Source organism: Capra hircus, chromosome 4 (genome assembly GCF_001704415.2).
Source record: "Capra hircus breed San Clemente chromosome 4, ASM170441v1, whole genome shotgun sequence".
Taxonomy (NCBI): Eukaryota; Metazoa; Chordata; class Mammalia; order Artiodactyla; family Bovidae; genus Capra; species Capra hircus.
This window is the reverse complement of record NC_030811.1, coordinates 72,041,593-72,058,311: the sequence shown is the minus strand read 5'-3', so window position 1 is coordinate 72,058,311 and position 16,719 is coordinate 72,041,593. Positions and strand designations below refer to the sequence as shown.

Below are 16,719 nucleotides of genomic sequence, written 5' to 3'. Positions count from 1 at the left end.
CCAGGCCAAGGAGTACAGACTTAATTGGCCTCACTTAAAATGAGGGTATCCTGCAATCCCACTCCTGGGCATATATCCAGAGAAAACTTTCATTCAAAAAGATGCATGTGCCCTGGTGTTGATAGCAGCACCACTTATATAATAGCCAAGACTTGGAAACAACCTAAATGTCCCTCCACAGGTGAATGGATAAAGATGTGGCAGATACATACAATGGATACTACTCAGCCACAAAAAAGAATGGAGCAGTGCCATCTGTAGCAACACAGATAAACCTAGAAATTGCTATACTGAGTGAAGTAAGACAAAGACAGATACCATATGACATCACTTGTATATGAAATCTTAAAAAACTGTGTAAGTCAATTTATTTACAAAACAGAAATAGACTCATAGACATAGAAAACAAATTTATGGCTACCATAGCAGATAGTGGGAGTTGGGAGAGAGAGAAATTAGGTGTTTGGGATTAACATATACACACTACTGTATATATGTATTTATAAAATAGGTAAAGAACAATAACCAACATAGCACAGTGAACTGTATTCAGTATTTATAATAACCTATAATGGAAAATAATCTGAAAAACATATATATATATATATATATATAACAATTGCTTTACATCTGAAACTAACACAACTTTGTAAATTAACTGTAATTTTTAAAAGGTATATAAATAGATAGATAAGGGCAGTTACTGGTGAAGGAGGCATCTTGTGGGTTGGACATTCAACCCAAGTTGTGCCTGTCACCCTTCGATGTTACTTTAGTAGATTTTTGGTAATTAATTCATGATTAATCATTATAGTAAAGTGTCTTGGTGTTTTCATTAAGTTGACTGTTCTCTAAACATGTTGCTAAAAACTACAATTTTTTGTCTTACTAATAGATACTATAAGGCAGTTTGTACCATAGCCTTTAGAAATGATTATTATAGATTTCAAAATTAATTGGCTTTAGAAAATGTCCATAAGGAAAACACAGTGCATTTTGATAAATTAACTTTTCATTTGGACATTTTGCCTTATTTCAAAGACTGTTTATTTTATTGGGCTTCCCTGGTGGGTCAGTGGTAAAAAAAAAATCTGCCTGCCAGCCTGCCAAGCAGGAGACACAAGTTTGATACCTTTGTCTGAGAGATCCCCTAAAGAAGGAAATGGCAACCCACTCCAGTATTCTTACCTAGAGAATCCCATGGATAGAGGAGCCTGGTGGGCTACAGTCTGTAAGGTCATGAAGAGTTGGATACAACTTAGTGACTAAGCAACAACAACAACCTGTAATCTCAGAGCTGTGTAAATAGATATTTATTTTTTTATCAAATAATATGTATTCAAAGAAAACTTAAGTATTTAAGATTGACTTCGGAAAATAACAAATTAGATTTTACTTGGAATACCTTTAATAAATGAAAATGTAAGGGTTATGTACATCTAGCATGTAGAAACGGGCAGAGAAAAGCTAGTAAATTTAAGAGTAGAGTACTTCTTCATTTTGTACTCCATGAAATGTCTTGGGAGTGCTTTCTGCATATCTGGTCGAATGCTAAGTATACAGTGGTGAACATGATGGACAAGTCCTTGCCGTCTTGGAGCTCAGAGTCTAATAACAGAAGCTAACAGAAAGCTAGCAAATTAGCAGTCACAAAATATGAACTGTTGAAAGGACAGTGTGATAGGGTGTAGGAATTAAAACCAAACCCCCCAGATCAACTGGGTCCCTAATGAAACAGAATAGAGGGAGAAGGGCTCCTTGAAGTGAGACCAGAGGACGAACATGGAGAGAATCTTGCCAAAAGTCTGGGAGTGCATTTTGGGTTGACCCACGCCCATCAGAGTGGGAAGAGTCGGAGGCTCTGAGTGAGGGCTGGTGTGGCTGGAGCTGAGTGGCTGAGGGGAAGATGCAGGAGGAGGTGGGAATGTGATGGCCTCTACCGAGGGCTTACTCTGGAGAATGGGGTGTTCTGATTTAAACTTTTAAAAGATTACTTTCAGCTCTGTGTGGAGAACATCCTGGACAGATATGAAAACATCTTGTACAGACTTCCCTTGCTTAACAAAATAGACACACAGTGTTTTCTTTACAGAAAAGGTGTCAGTCTTATGGTTTCTTCTATTTTTTTTTAATTGAAAGGCTACGGAGGTTTATAGCAGTAGTTGACAAACTTTGCCTGTAAAGTTTTTTTTTTCCTGGGAATTCTATTTTCAAATAATCGATACTTCATGGTCCGGGGGCCTTTCAGTTTCTGTCACAACTCTTCAGCTCTGCTGTTTCAGCTTAAAAGCAGCTGTAGATACATAAATAAACACGTGTGGCTGTGACCCATGAAACTGTACTTGTGGAGATGTGAATTTCTTATACTTTTCATATGCTAGGAAACATTCTTTTGATTATCCTCCCACAGTCATTAAGAAAATCATTGTCAGTGTAGGGATCCTACAGAAAGAAATGTGGCCTTCAGGCAGGTGTGCTGACCTTGGCTTATAGTAAGAACTCTGTGGCTAGCCTGCCTGGGGTGAATCCCAGCACTACAGCTTCTCAACTGTGTCACACTGAAGAAGTTGCCTGGGCAAGTTGATTTTCTTACGTCTTTCCTTTTGAGAGGCCATGCATTGTTTGTCTTTCTCTGTCTGACTTATTTCACTGAGCAGTCACCTGCTTCGTGGAGCCTGTTACTAGGATGTGTGTGGGCGCATGCTCAGTTGAATCCAGCGGAATGTGACCCTATGGACTATAGCCTGCCAAGCTCCTCTGTCCATGGAATTTTCCAGGCAAGAATACTGGAGTGGGTTGCCATTTCCTACTCCAGGGAATCTTTCTGACCCAGAGATTAAACCCATGTCTCCTGGGTCTCCTGCATTGGCAGGCAGATTCTTTACCACTGTGCCATCTACACTCCCTATTACTAGAATAAAGCTAATGTTTGTGAAGCCCTTAAAACAGTGCCTGGCACATGGTAAATGCCACATCAATATTTGTTTGAACAGAAATAAATAATAAAAACCAAAATCACCCCTAGTAGAAATCACGCTTGGGCACATAGAAGACCTTAATTGTCCAGAGGCAGATCTCGGATGTCAGATCCCACCAAAGCCAACAGAAGGAAATGAGTCTGTAGGAGGAGGAGAGCATCTGAACAGTTGATACAGGGCAGGGAGGGCAGAGCTTCAAAGATTCACCTGATTTCTGACTGTTTGCTTTTCAGCATGCAGAGCAGGAATTTTAATGGCAGAGGTTGAGGGTGAGCGGCGAGTATGGTAGATAAAAGACCCTGACGAGTGATGGCAGGCAGAAGGAAGAGAGGGGAATAAAGAAAGCAGGGAGGAGAGCAGTACGCAGTAGCAGCAGTAGCAGGATGGAGAAACAAAATTTGGAACTGTGAATCCATAAGAGAAGTAGCAGGAGAAAGAGAGAGAAGAAGAAGACAGGTTTTTGTGTGACGTGTTCATACAAAGTGAATGGGTTGGGGGAGAAAGACTTAAATTGATGGCAAAAGTAAATCAGGTGCAATATGGTGTTGAAAATGATTGAAGACAGTTTCAGTGATATACATTTTATTTAATGCTGCATGAAGCAGGCAGTCCCCATTCCCGAGGGTCCAGAGAACTGCACAGTGGGGTGGAGGGCAGGAAGCTTTTAGAGGATAAAGAATAAGGAACAAGGAAGAGAAAAACAGAAAGTGAATGAGGAACAAGGAAGTGAGCATGGAGCCCAGGTTTGGCTTGGCCTTTGGGGACCGGCTGACTGGATACACTGTATTGCTGGCGAAGTGGAGCGTTTCTAGAGACATGGGAGTGATCTCAGCTTTGCTTTGCTGATGTGGCACCCTGGGCAGGGGTGGCTCCATCTTGGGCTCAGGAAATTATTTTCAACATCTGTGACATGGTATCCCCAACCTTTTCTTTCTGAGGAGAGAGCTTCTCAGTAGGCAAACATTTATGATCACTTCAGTTTGAAGTTCCAGATGGTTTTTGTGAAGTGAGAAATAACTTTTTGTTTTGTTTGCTTGTGTTAAAATCATCCTTATTTAACGTAGGCAGATATGAATTTTGGTTGGCATGATTTAGTTCATATCCAAATTTTTAAAGTTTCTTAAACAGCAGTGAGTTCTTAGGCAGCAGGATCTGCTTTTTCTAGGTCCACACGCCATAATAGAATCTAGTTTGATGTGAATATTGGTTAGATAGGAAACACTAGTTTGCATATCCCTTACCCTTTTAAAGAAAAATCTGCAACAGCTGCCTTCTCTCACTGGCTAATAGTATGTGAACAGTACACATATGAATAGTACACATATACTGTACATTTCCTCAGTTCTTCTTGGGCCTCTGGCTTTTAGCCATCTGAGATGGGTTTGAAATGCTGGTTTTAATTTCCCATTGTGAGTTTTGATATAGTCATGGACACAAAGCTCAGCACCGGCCGACCCTGGTTGTTCTGATGGTGGGGCCCCTACTCATCCTCACGTCCTCCGGTCACTGTGTGTGTGACATTAGAGTAGGAAAAGGTGATGTAAGGGTCTCCAGGAGACCTACGAGGTGTCTTCTGCTTTTAGGACCATCTCTTGCCTCGTTACCCCATTTTATAGTTATATGGTACCCATATTCACAAAAGAACGGGCCTTTGGGTCCAAGTCAGTTGAGCCTTCTGGTGGTCAGAAGGGACTCTGAAGAGCTGGCCAGCTCACTTACCGAGGGCATTCTCTTGGCCTTCGCCCTCCAGGTTGAAAGTTTGAGCACCTCGGGCAGTGGTCTTCTTTGAGCTCATTCTCAAAGGAGCGCACCAGGAATGTTAGATTCCTTTTCCCTCAAATCCATAGTCTCCTGATGTGACAGTACATGATTGCTTGCTCCCTGTGCAAAATCACTCCCTGTGGGCTCGGTTAAATGTGTCATGCATAAAATGTATTTAATATCGAATATACAGGTAAGAATTTACTCACATCTAGACATTTTATCAAGTTTTGAAGAAAGGAGCTACATTCTGAAAGAGTATTAAGTTTAGTGGTAAAAATTATGAAACAGTATTAAAGAATATTGAGTATTAAACAGCATAAGGGCTTCTCAGGTGGTGCTCGAGGCAAAGAATCTGCCTGCCAATGTGGAACACATGAGATAAGGGTTTGATCCCTGGGTCGGGAAGATCCCCTGGAGGAGGGCCTGGCAATCCACTTCAGTATTCTTGCCTGGAGAATCCTGTGAACAGAGGAGCCTGGCAGACTATTAGTGGAAAAATTTCGTGGTAGTATTAAATAGTAGAATAGGGACTAAAAGATTTTGATGGGCTTCCAGGTGAGGTCGCAAAGAGTCAGATAGACCTGAGGGGACTTAGCATGCAAACAGAATAAAGACAGTCTGTAGATTTTCAACATAACTGTTACAACACTTAGTCCTTTTTATGTTCCTGCTGGACCTTCAGAGTCTTTAGTGATTAGCCCATCCAGACCTTTACAGAATGAACTTGCTAACCTGGGGGAAACACTTCTTTGGAAAACATTCAAGTGCTGTATTGATTAATGCCCACCACCTCCCTGAGACAAGTTGTATTACTTTCCCCTATTAGTAGGCTGGTAGTTAATGTCTAGTCACCTAAAGTGAACCTCAACTGTAACCATTCTTCCTTCTAATGTCCTGCTAGGAAATTTTATCCATTATGAGTAAGGAGACTAGTCTAATTGTGGATTTGGTGTTCTTGTAGATTATACATCCCAAAACTGACGATCAGAGAAATCGATTGCAAGAGGCTTGCAAAGACATCCTGCTATTCAAGAACCTGGATCCGGTAAGATAAATCTCAATAATGCAGATGATTTTTTTCAGTGTCCATATGAAGAACTGTGAAGGGCCTTGGATTTCACCCTCTTTACAAGCTGACATCACCCAGGGCAGTGTAAAGGCCCCACCACAGATGCCTGCGTGTGCATTGGGTTGTGTTCTGGTTGCTGAGGGGTGACTGCTGTCAGAGCAAGTATGAGTGCCTGCTGTGTGTCGGGGGAAGGCATTAGGTCATTCATCAAAGGTTACTGCAGACACAGCCCTGAGAAGTGGCCCGGATGAAGAGAGGCTAAGACTGCATTCTTTGTCCACTCAGTAGGGGTATGCAAGGTCCATGGGGGAGTGCCTCTCTCACCAGCCAGTATTATATTTAATGTATGACTTTTATATTATACATATTTTAAAAGTAAACTTCTACTTGACTTTAAAGGTAGAAGGATTTTTTTTTTTCCCCCATAAAAGTTTTGAAATCTCTCATCTTTGGTTTGGGATGTATTTCTAGAATCCCCTCTCTCAGAAGGAGTGATCATGCTGTTCAGACTTTGCCCTGCTCCCTGACCTCAGTGCCCTGCTCCCTGACCTCAGTGCCCTGCTCCCTGACCTCAGTACCCTGCTCCCTTCTTTGCAGATTATGCTCATTCATTGCTGTTTGGTCATTTGGGGAAGAACCCTTGCTACCAAGTTCTCATGTGAAACCTGAATCAACTTGTATAACTTATTTCAGTTCTTTTTTTGGTCAGACTGAACATCTTAATAGTTTTCAGATTGATGCCAGAGAAGAAAACATTAAATCAAAACCCACTCTTACAAGATGAAGTCTTTTTTAGAAGGCCATTTTTATAAAGAATACTTTATAATACATTTCATGCTGCATTATACCAAGTCTTCTATGCTGGGTCATATTATACCCTGAAATTACTTTTTAAAGCTCCTTGTCTGATACCAGTTATGTTGATGTTATATCCTCCAGGATCACAGATTACATTTTGTAACTTTGGAGATTTTATTTTAGGACCACATAGTACAAGTTTTGCCCACTTTGATCCAGGTCCTCTAGAATTATCACCTAAACTAAAGCTGTAAAGAATGGGGTTGCTGGTAACTAATGGTGGAAGAAGAAGAAATGGAATTAAGATAGAAAGTGTAGGAATTTAGTTTATGAGTGAAAAACATTTCCTGGTAGTATTAAATAGTAGAATAAGCAACTAAAAGATTTTGATGGGCTTCCAGATAATCTTAGATTTCTTTTATCTAGAATGATAATGATTCTATGAAACAAAGGACATGGAAACTATGATCTCTAGTGATCTTTCACCAAAATGAATTCAAATAATTGTTAGTGAAAAGATACAACATTGTCAGTGTGTGTGTCTAAGATGGTAATTTTGGTATTGGAATTAAATTAATTTAGTATTTAATTCTTTTGCTTCAGATAGACCTAGAAGACAGCTATGAAATTAACCCTTAGTTTTATCCTTAGGGGTAGGCTTCAGCAGGGAGATTCTATTTTCAGGCCAGAACTTTGCATGGGAAAATTGCAGGGTCACCAAAAACAGTTTCTCAAGCTTTAATATGCCTATACATCATCAGAGGGTCTTGTTTAAAATGCAGATTCTGATGAGTAGATCAGTGGTGGGGCCTGAGTCTGTGTTTCTCACAGGCTCCCAGGTGATAGCAGCGCTCTCCTCTCACAGCCACACTTTGAGTAGGAAGGACTAGAACCCAATGTGAAGACCCTCCAGGGCAGTGTTTTGGTACTACCATATGTTACTTTGTTTGTTTACTTTCCTTCATTTCAGCCAGTATTTTAATGCTTCAGCAGTGATAACAGGCATCAGTGAAATAGCTGCCAGTTATAGTTTCCTCGGATGCTGCCTGTTCTGTTCCATCCTCTAAAGTAAATTGATTTTTCTTACCATTGCAACTTTAATTCTTTCAAAGCATTGTGAAAAGTTTGATTGCATTTTAAATAATAATAAAACTTTTCCTCTGTATTCTGACAGGGAGCATTTTACTTAAATACAGTGGTTATTTTTATAAACATAGGATTTTTTTTAGACTTTTTAAAGATTTTACTGCTCTGTTGAAGGTCATGTATATATATATATTTAAAGGTCACAGTTTGTAAGGACAAAAAAGAAAAAGTCAGTTCATGAAATTAGCAAGTTCATAAATTACCACTGTTGAATATTTTATTGGGAAGAAGTAAACGTATTTATATAGTTGTTTCCAAAAGATCTTTTTTTGAATTTGGTCTCATACCATCTTGATTTATTTATCTACTATCTTAAATCCTTCTAAGAACAATACAGAATATAAATAAGTAAAAATTAATTTTTCTCAGAAAATAACCACTTGAAATAAGAAATTTATCCCCAAATATAGCTGGTTGAAGATTTTAAGTTCATATTTTAAGCAAATTTCTAGTTTTTTATCATATATATATTTTTGCCGTAACCCAAATGCATGTAAATTGAATTACATACTTCATTTATATAATCTGCATATCATATAGCAGCTCCTTTCAGGTCAATTCCTTGACCACCCACTGTGTTCCAGGGCCTGTATAAAGCGTAGGATGCCACAAAAATACTCAGACATAGTTCTTGTGCTGTTGGAACTTATACTTGGTCAGGGATTCAAATACATGTAAAAATCCATTTGGTAAAATGTGATAAATGCTGTAATATGGTCAGGGCTAGGGAAGGATGAGGGCTTCTCAGCCCCACCTGAGGATCCAGGAAGCCAGAGAGACACTTGAACTGAGCCTCAGGAAATGAGTCAGGAATAGCCAGTTGAAAGAAAAAACTGGAGTGTCAACACTGGAGTCTGAAGTGGAAGACATCCATTGGTGGGGGCTGAGATGTACATGCTGTGTCAGGAAGGACCCATGCGGCGTGCCACACAGGAGCAGTGGACACGCGCTCTACGTAGGCAGTAGCGTTTTAAGCAGAGACAGTAACAGTCAGGGGTGGCTAAGGTCACTGTGGTGACAGTGTAGGGGTGGAATTAAAGGTGAGAGAGGGACAGGTCAGGAACAAAAGGACGGAGCTCAGTGAGGAAACAGCAATCCATGCCTTGTTAAGGGGGAAAGAAACAGACTCAGCTGAGGAAGGGGAGAGAGTAATGGTTTCATAAAGGACTCAGGACGAGCAGAAGTTGGTCCTTGGTGATCCCATGAATTGAGGCCTAACAGAAAGAGTCTCGGATGAGCCCCAGTGTCTGGTGCCTTTCCCTGAAAAGGGAGAACTTGGGAGGAGGAAGGGGAAACCGTGATTACGGATTGGCAAGAAGCACGGTCATGGCTTTGTATCCACTGTCTCATTTGATTTCCTTAAAGGTGTTGTTTAGCTTGAAAATCTAGCACCTCCTAGACCTCAGAACATTTTCTCTTGGAGTTCTGTATATTCATACATTGAGCCCAGCATTTATAATTATTAATCTCTTTGAAGATATTCTTTTCATAAATATTTTAATGCTCAACTCAGTAGGCCATGTTTCTTCTGAAATACTTCTAATTTGAGGCAAACTGAAATAATTGTCCTATGCTATATGATAGGCTCTTTCATTAATGGAGAGTAAATTGTTATTTTCTAAGGGAGTCAGGGCCCTTTTACTGAGCCCAGTCTCGAATTTGCATTCTGTAGGCGAATAAGATGTGGTTTTCCTACAGGAGCTGTCAGTCCCTGAGATAAGCCTCTGCATATTAAATATTTCCTACATTCTTTGCACTCTGTGCATAATTATGGGGAAATTAACATTTTGATTGACTAGAACAGATACCTGTCACACAGAGAAGTTCTAAAAGAAATAATTGTTCTGTATTTTAGCAGGGATTACTTTTTCATACATCCATGTATGAATTCTTAAGCTTTATAATATTTTAAAATGCAGCTAATTCCAAGATAACAAAAAGTTATTATATAGCACTATATTTCATCCTTTTTTACATTTAACATCCAGGACTAGAGCTAATCAATGAAGCTGATATTCCCCCTCCCAATCTGCTCTAAACAACTTGAAATATAAATAGTAAGCAAAAATAAAATATTTGTAAACCATTTAATCAAACTTTGTAATTTTGATAGGTGACCATATGTTACCTGGATTGATGAACTCATTTGGTCCCCATGGGGCCAATTAGCATCACATCAAGAAAGCACTGTTTTACAGACCCATTGGCTTCATCTCCAGCCCTGGCTGTTCTTTCACAAGTAGGTGCCAGAGCTCACATAGGGACCCAGGAAGGGGATGAAAGCCACTGCCTGCAAACTGATCACCATCTTTCTTCCAAAAGTTTTTCTTAACTCACATAAAGATACAATATTACATTCTGGGTTCAGATGGAGAGTTTGGCAATTTAATTAATTAAATTTAAATCAGTATGCATAAATGGGCTTCCTTGGTGGCTCATTGGTAAAGAATCTGCCTGACAATGCAGGAGACTCAGGAGACTGGGTTCAATCCTTTGGCCGGAAGATCCCCTGGAGAAGGAAATGGGAACCCACTCCAGTATTCTTGCCTGGAAATCCCATGATCAGAGGAGCCTGGCAGGTTAAGTCCATGGGGTTGCAAAGAGTAGGACAGACTTAGCGACTAAACAACAACAACAACGTATGCATATGTAATTTACAAAAATTCAAAAGGAACAAAAAGTAGTCGGTGAAAGGGAATCTCCCTTCTATCCCTGTTTCCCAGCAATCCAGTTTCTCAGGAGTCAAGTTCTTTTAGCACTAAGATGCATATTTTTCCAGGGTTATGCTATGTATATACAGGTAATTCTTTTAAAAATTTTAGTGGCAGCAAACTCTACACAGTGTTCTGCCTGGGTTTTTTTTTTTTTTAACTAAACAGTATATTTGTATTTACAGAGATTACATATTCTTTTTAAAAATTATTTATAAAAGTTTAAATTGGTAACATTTATGTGTATAAAGCTAAACCATGGACACATATTATGTTTTGCTATTGTCTAATGTTTTAACATTGTACATACAAGAGGGGCCCCATACAAAGTCAAAATAATGTTGAAAAAGAACAAAGTTGGAAGACTCACACTTGCAAATTTCAAAACTTTTACTCTACAACCTGAATCTAACCCGATATTGTGTATCAACTATACATTAATAAATAAATAAACTTTGAAAAGTATTTACTACAAAGCTACGGCAATCGAAAGAATGTGTTACTGACATACAGATAGGCATTATCAGTCAGTTCAGTTCAGTCACTCAGTCGTGTCTGACTCTTTGCAACCCCATGAATCACAGCACGCCAGGCCTCCCTGTCCATCACCAACTCCCGGAGTTCACTCAAACGCATATGAATCGAGCCGGTGATGCCATCCAGCCATCTCATCCTCTGTCGTCCCCTTCTCCTCCTACCCCCAATCCCTCACAGCAACAGGGTCTTTTCCAATAGGTCAGCTCTTCACATGAGGTGGCCAAAGTATTGAAGTTTCAGCCTCAGCATTATCCTTCCAATGAACACCCAGTACTGGTCTCCTTTAGGATGGACTGGTTGGATCTCCTTGCACTCCAAGGGCCTCTCAAGAGTCTTCTCCAACACCACAGTTCAAAAGCATCAACTCTTTGGCGCTCAGCTTTCTTCACAGTCCAACTCTCACATCCATACATGACGACTGAAAAAACCATAGCCTTGACTAGACAGACCTTTGTTGGCCAAGTAATGTCTCTGCTTTTAAATATGCTGTCTAGGTTTCTCATAATGTTCCTTCCATGGAGTAAATGTCTTTTAATTTCATGGCTGCAATCACCATCTGCAGGGATTGTGGAGCCCAGAAAAATAAAGTCTGACACTGTTTCCACTGTTTCCCCATCTATTTCCCATGAAGTGATGGGACCAGATACCATGATCTTAGTTTTCTGTATGTTGAGCTTTAAGCTAACTTTTTCACTCTCCTCTTTCACTTTCAAGAGGCTTTTTAGTTCCTCTTCACTTTCTGCCATAAGGGTGGTGTCATCTGCATATCTGAGGTTATTGATATTTCTCCAGGCAATCTTGATTCCATCTTGTGCTTCTTCCAGCCCAGCGTTTCTCATGATGTACTCTGCATATAAGTTAAATAAGCAGGGTGACAATATACAGCCTTGACGTATTCCTTTGACTATTTGGAACCAGTCTGTTGTTCCATGTCCAGTTCTAACTGCTGCTTCCTGACCTGCATATAGGTTTCTCAAGAGGCAGGTTAGGTGGTCTGGTATTCCCATCTCTTGAAGAATTTTCCACATTTATTGTGATCCACACAGTCAAAGGCTTTGGCATAGTCAATAAAGCAGAAATAGATGTTTTTCTGGAACTCTCTTGCTTTTTCCATGATCCAGCGGATGTTGGCAATTTGATCTCTGGTTCCTCTGTCTTTTCTAAAACCAGCTTGAACATCTGGAAGTTCACGGTTCACATATTGCTGAAGCCTGACTTGGAGAATTTTGAGCATTACTTCACTAGCGTGTGAGATGAGTGCAATTGTGCGGTAGTTTGAGCATTCTTTGGGATTGCCTTTCTTTGGGATTGGAATGAAAACTGACCTTTTCCAGTCCTGTGGCCACTGCTGAGTTTTCTAAATTTGCTGACATATTGAGTGCAGCACTTTCACAGCATCAACTTTCAGGATTTGAAACAGCTCAACTGGAATTCCATCACCTCCACTAGCTTAGTTTGTAGTGATGCTTTCACAGGCCCACTTGATTTCACATTCCAGGATGTCTGACTCTAGATGAGTGATCACACCATCGTGATTATCTGGGTCATGATTATATGAAGATCTTTTTTGTACAGTTCTTCTGTGTATTCTTGCCACCTCTTCTTAATATCTTCTGCTTCTGTTAGGTCCATACCATTTCTGTCCTTTATCGAGCCCATCTTCGCGTGAAATGTTCCATTGGTATCTCTTATTTCCTTGAAGAGGTCTCTAGTCTTTTCCATTCTGTTATTTTCCTCGATTTCTTTGCACTGATCACTGAGGAAGGCTTTCTTATCTCTCCTTGCTGTTCTTTGGAACTCTGCATTCAGATGCTTGTATCTTTCCTTTTTTCCTTTGCTTTTTGCTTCTCTCTTTTCACAGCTATTTGTAAGGCCTCCCCAGACAGCCATTTCGCTTTTTTGCATTTCTTTTCCATGGGGATGGTCTTGATCCCTGTCTCCTGTACAATGTCACAAACCTCCATCCATAGTTCATCAGGCACTCTGTCTATCAGATCTAGTCCCTTAAATCTATTTCTCACTTCCACTGTATAATCATAAGGGATTTGATTTAGGTCATACCTGAATGGTCTAGTGGATTTTCCTACTTTCTTCAATTTAAGTCTGGATTTGGCAATAAGGAGTTCATGATCTGAGCCACAGTCAGCTCCCGGTCTTGGGCATCAGAGGGCAGACACACTGAAACCATAATCATAGAAAACTAGCCAATCTGATCACATGGACCATGCCTTGTCTAACTCAATGAAACTAAGCCATGCCGTGTGAGGCTGCCCAAGATTGGCGGGTCATGGTGGAGAGGTCTGACAGCATGTGGTCCACTGGAGAAGGGAACGGCAAACCACTTCAGTATTGTTGCCTTGAGAACCCCATGAACAGTATGAAAAGGCAAAATGATAGGATACCAAAAGAGGAACTCCCCAGGTCGGTAGGTCCCCAGTATGCTACAGGAGATCAGTGGAGAAATAACTCCAGAAAGAATGAGGGGATGGAGCCAAAGCAAAAACAATACCCAGTTGTCGATGTGACTGGTGATAGAAGCATGGTCTGATGCTGTAAAGAGCACTATTGCATAGGAACCTGGAATGTTAGGTCCATGAATCAAGGCAAATTGGAAGAGGTCAAACAGGAGATGGCAAGAGTGAAAGTGAACATTCTAGGAATCAGTGAACTAAAATGGACTGGAATGGGTGAATTTAACTTAGATGACCATTATATCTACTACTGTGGGCAGGAATCCCTTAGAAGAAATGGAGTAGCCATCATGGTCAATAAAAGAGTCCGAAATGCATTACTTGGATGCAATCTCAAAAACTTCAGAATTATCTCTGTTCGTTTCCAAAGCAAACCATTCAATATCACAGTGATCCAAGCCTATGCCCCAACCAGTAATGCTGAAGAAGCTGAAGTTGAATGGTTCTATGAAGACCTACGAGACCTTATAGAACTAACATCCAAAAAAAGATGTCCTTTTCATTATAGGGGACTGGAATGCAAAAGTAGGAAGTCAAGAAACACCTGGAGTAACAGGCAAATTTGGCCTTGGAATACAGAATGAAGCAGGGTAAAGGCTAATAGAATTTTGCCAAGAGAACACACTGGTCCTAGCAAACACCCTCTTCCAACAACACAAGAGAAGACTCTACACATGGACACCACCAGATGGTCAACAGCGAAATCAGATAGTCATATAGAACAGTGGAATAGAATTGATAGTCTAGAAACAAACCCATACATCAGTAGTCATTTGATTTTAACAAAAACGCCAAGATCACTCACTGGGGAAAGAATAGTCTTTTCAATAAATGGTGAAAGGACAACTGGATTTCCACATGCAAAAGAACAAGGTAGGACTCCTACTTCACTTCTACTTCATGTAGAAGAATTAACTCAAAATGGACCAAAGATCTATATATATGCTCTGAAATTGTAAAACTCTTAGAAGAAAACACGTAAGCCTTCATGACCTTCAAGTTAGCAGTATTTCTTAGACAGACACTGAAGCCAAGAGTAAGAAAAGAAAAAGATAAATTGGACTTCAGAAAGGTAGCAAATTTTGTACATCAAAAGACATCATGCACTAAAGTAAAAAGACAATGTATAGAATGGAGTATTTGCAAATCAAGTGTACACATACACACCACAAATACATATATATGTATTTGTATCATATATAAATGATAAGGCCTCATATCTAGAATATAGAAAGAACTAGTGACTCAGCAACAAAAAGACAACCTAACTTAAAAATGTGTGGAGTTCTTAAATAGACTTTTCTCCAAAGATAACATACAAATGACCAATAAGCACATGAAAAGATTGTTAAAATGGTTAGTCACGAGTGAAAATACAGGTCAGAACCACAATGAAATAGCACTTCACCCCCACTAGGATGGTATCAGTTTTTAAAAAAGGAAAATAACAGGTGTTGGTGACAATGTGGAGAAATCAGAACCTAGTACATTGCTGGTGGTAAAGTAAAATAGTTCAGGCACTGTGGAAAATAGGTGGATGGCTTTTCAGATTAAACACAGAATTACCATATGACTCAGCAGTTTCACTCCTAGGTTTAAATCCAGAAGAACTGAAAAAGGTGTTCCAGCAAATAGTTGTATATGATCGTTCCTAGTCACACTGTTCACAATTGTCAAAAGGTGGAAGTAACCCGAGTGCCCATTGAAGATGAATGGAAAAGTAATTTGTGGTGTGTGTGTGTGCGCATGTATATACATAGAGCAAAGTTTACATATAATGTATATACATATATGTAGTTTTACCACACTCCACTTTCTATACAAAGTGGAATATTATTCATCCATGAAAAGGAATGAAGCTTCCCTGGTGGCTCAGTGGTAAGGAACCATTTGCCAACAAGAAGATGCGAGTTCGATCCCTGGTCAAGAAGATCCCCTGGAGAAGGAAATGGCAACCCACTCCTGTTTTCCTGCCTGGGAAATCCCATGGACAGAGGAGCCTGGTAGGGCTACTAATCCATGGTGTTGTAAAGAGTCAGATACAACTTAGTGATTAAACAACAAGAATATATGCTATAACATAGCTGAACTTCAAAAACCTTAGAATGACTAAGGTAAGCCAAGCACTAAAAGTCACATATTGTGTGATTCCAGTGTATGTCTGACTCTTTGTGACCCTGTGTACTGTAGCCCGCCAGGCTCCTCTGTCTAGGGGATTCTCCAGGCAAGAACACCGGGGTGGGTAGCCATTCCCTTCTCCAGGGGATCTTCCCAACCCAAGGATCAAACCTGGGTCTCCTGCATTTCAGGCAAATTCTTTGCTGTCTGAGCCACAAAGAAAGCCCCATCATATGAAATATCTAAAAGAGACAGAAAACAGGCTGGTAATTGCCAGGGCCTAGTAGGAGAGAAAAATGGGAACTGACTGCTTAATGGACACAGGGTTTCCTTTTGGGGTGATGAAAATGTTTGGGAACTAGATACAGATGGTGGTTGCACAACTTTATGGATACTAACATGTTCACTTTAAAGAGGTAAATTTTATGTTATATGAAATTTCACTTTATAAAAAATTTTGTATTTATGTATATAGCCATCTGAACGTGTTCATTTACTTTAGTTTTAATATTTAATGGTTAGAATACACTTCAAGGATGAGTTTGGAGTTAACATGTACACACTATTCTATATAACAGATAATCAGTAAGGATCTACTATATAGGACAGGACCTATATTCAATATCTGGTAATAACCTATGAGGGAAAAAAATCTGAAATATATATGTATACCTGAATCACTTTGCTGTACACCTGAAACAAACACCACACTGTAAATCAGCTATGTTTCAATATTTTTAAAATGGTTAAAAAAAAAGAGCTGTTTACAGAATTGATCCTTGAAGCGCCTCTACAAAGTCCTGGGTTCCAGTAAACAATTTGAAAAACGCTGAGCCCTTTTGACAGCATGTATAAGGTGGGGAGCCTGCCTTGACAGGAGCAGGGAACTCATGTCTTTGCTCCATCACCGCTAGACAGCTCTCCTCCTTAGGCAGGTCTTCACATTGTTCCCAAATCTCCAGAAATGTCTACCCAGCCATACCAGTTCTGGCCTCTGCAATCATGCACATCATCAGTGTGACAGCAGACAGCAGGTGCGTTCATTGGAGCTCCTCCTAGCGCAGGGTTTCAGACTTCCGGTTGCCATTCGTTGAGTGTTCTCATGCTTGCCAGCAACTCCAGTAAAA

At 40.0% G+C, this 16,719-nt stretch overlaps 1 protein-coding gene across 1 annotated transcript in view; it reads left to right on the top strand.

The window, feature by feature from the left end:
• Positions 1-16,719, top strand: part of PRKAR2B (protein kinase cAMP-dependent type II regulatory subunit beta) — a 110,134-nt gene that overhangs the window by 71,161 nt on the left and 22,254 nt on the right. The window contains exon 4 of the mRNA XM_018047230.1: positions 5,704-5,787. Within this exon, the coding sequence (XP_017902719.1) occupies positions 5,704-5,787 (84 nt within the window). The remainder of the gene's footprint in view (positions 1-5,703; positions 5,788-16,719) is intronic.